The sequence below is a fragment of the Phytophthora parasitica genome, assembly GCF_000247585.1.
Source record: "Phytophthora parasitica INRA-310 unplaced genomic scaffold supercont2.124, whole genome shotgun sequence".
NCBI classification, from domain to species: Eukaryota; Oomycota; class Peronosporomycetes; order Peronosporales; family Peronosporaceae; genus Phytophthora; species Phytophthora nicotianae.
This window is the reverse complement of record NW_008649110.1, coordinates 79,791-81,043: the sequence shown is the minus strand read 5'-3', so window position 1 is coordinate 81,043 and position 1,253 is coordinate 79,791. Positions and strand designations below refer to the sequence as shown.

Here is a 1,253-nt window from a genome sequence, read left to right as displayed (position 1 = left end):
TGACGATTTGCAAATGATTGCTTGTGTCTGTTCAAGGCACGACATAGGGGTCTGCTTGGCGCTGTACGGACAGCAGTCAAGAAAACGTTGATGCCCTCGAAGCATTGCTTGGCCAGGACTTCGTTTCCTGTTCGAGGTCGTGCCGTCGAGCGGCACCTCAACAAGTTACAGATCGGCGCATGGCGCTTGTTGCTTCGCAAGTTGACGGACAACGACTTGTCCTTGTTGGGCCATCTGGGAATCTGGCGACGAGTTTCTCGAGCCCAAGCTGCCATTTCGATGACCCCAGCCCAGGGTTATTCCCAGTTGTATCCTGGCATTCTGCCTCGCAATGACCTGCAAATGAAGATATATAAGTTTGCGTTGCGTAAATGTTTATCAGGGAGATCATCATATCATGAACTCAACGACTAAGTCGTAGATCAGATGAAAGTGCTCGAATGCCCATGCAAATTATATCTCTAGATTGCTTACTTAAAACCAACGTAGCTGGTCCTCTATCTTCAAAACATCAACCGTTATTCGTGATTTCCGTTGCGAACTACATCACGCAGTTTGGAGCCCCCACGGGCTTATCAACAACCGTTCCCTCGGTCTGTTTAGCACCCGAATCGTGTTCAGCAGCCACATTGTCGGCATCTAGTGTCGAATAACTCGATACTTGAATCGTATCGTCGTCGCGTGACTGCTGCTCGGTCGGGGGAGCCGTCGTAGCCGGGGCCTTTGTCGCGGGGGGAACAGGAGGAGGCATTGTCGGAGACTCTGTGTCCGTGTCGCTCACAGTTTTGGAATGCGACTTAACGTGGGTCTTTTGACCGGCATCGCTACCGCTTGAGGAATCGGAATCCTCGCTGACTGGAGCTGTAGTCTCGGGAGCCTTCGTCGCCGGATGAATGACTGAAGGCATGGTGGGCGACGGGGTCTCCTTGTCTCCGTGTTTAGAGCTCTGGGTTTCGTCGCTACCACTGCCAGCATTCGACTCCTGCTGGGACGTTTGAGTAACTTCACCGTCGTCTGAATCCGATGGAGCTTTCGTCGCGGGAGCCTTTGTCTTAGGGACAATAGGAGGGGGCATTGTTACCACTGGAGTCTCGCTGCCGTGGTCGGTTCCGCTGCTTGGAGACTGTTCCTGGTGTCCACTAGCTGAAGTAGAGTCGTACTGGATATCATCATTACCACTCGATGAACCCGACTTCTCAACTGTAGAAGGAGCTGTCGTTGCGGGGGCGTTCGTCTTCGGAGCAACCGGAGGA

The 1,253-nt window shown here is 52.8% G+C and overlaps 1 protein-coding gene across 1 annotated transcript; it reads right to left on the bottom strand.

Annotated features, from left to right (window-relative positions):
* Window positions 1–432: 432 nt before the first annotated feature.
* Window positions 433–1,075, bottom strand: PPTG_19484 (hypothetical protein; the record flags this gene model as incomplete). Its single annotated transcript, XM_008917933.1, has 1 exon — window positions 433–1,075. The coding sequence occupies one exon, from the start codon at window positions 1,073–1,075 to the stop codon at window positions 542–544; it is 534 nt and encodes a 177-aa protein (XP_008916181.1). The 3' UTR covers window positions 433–541.
* Between the last annotated feature and the right edge of the window lie 178 nt (window positions 1,076–1,253).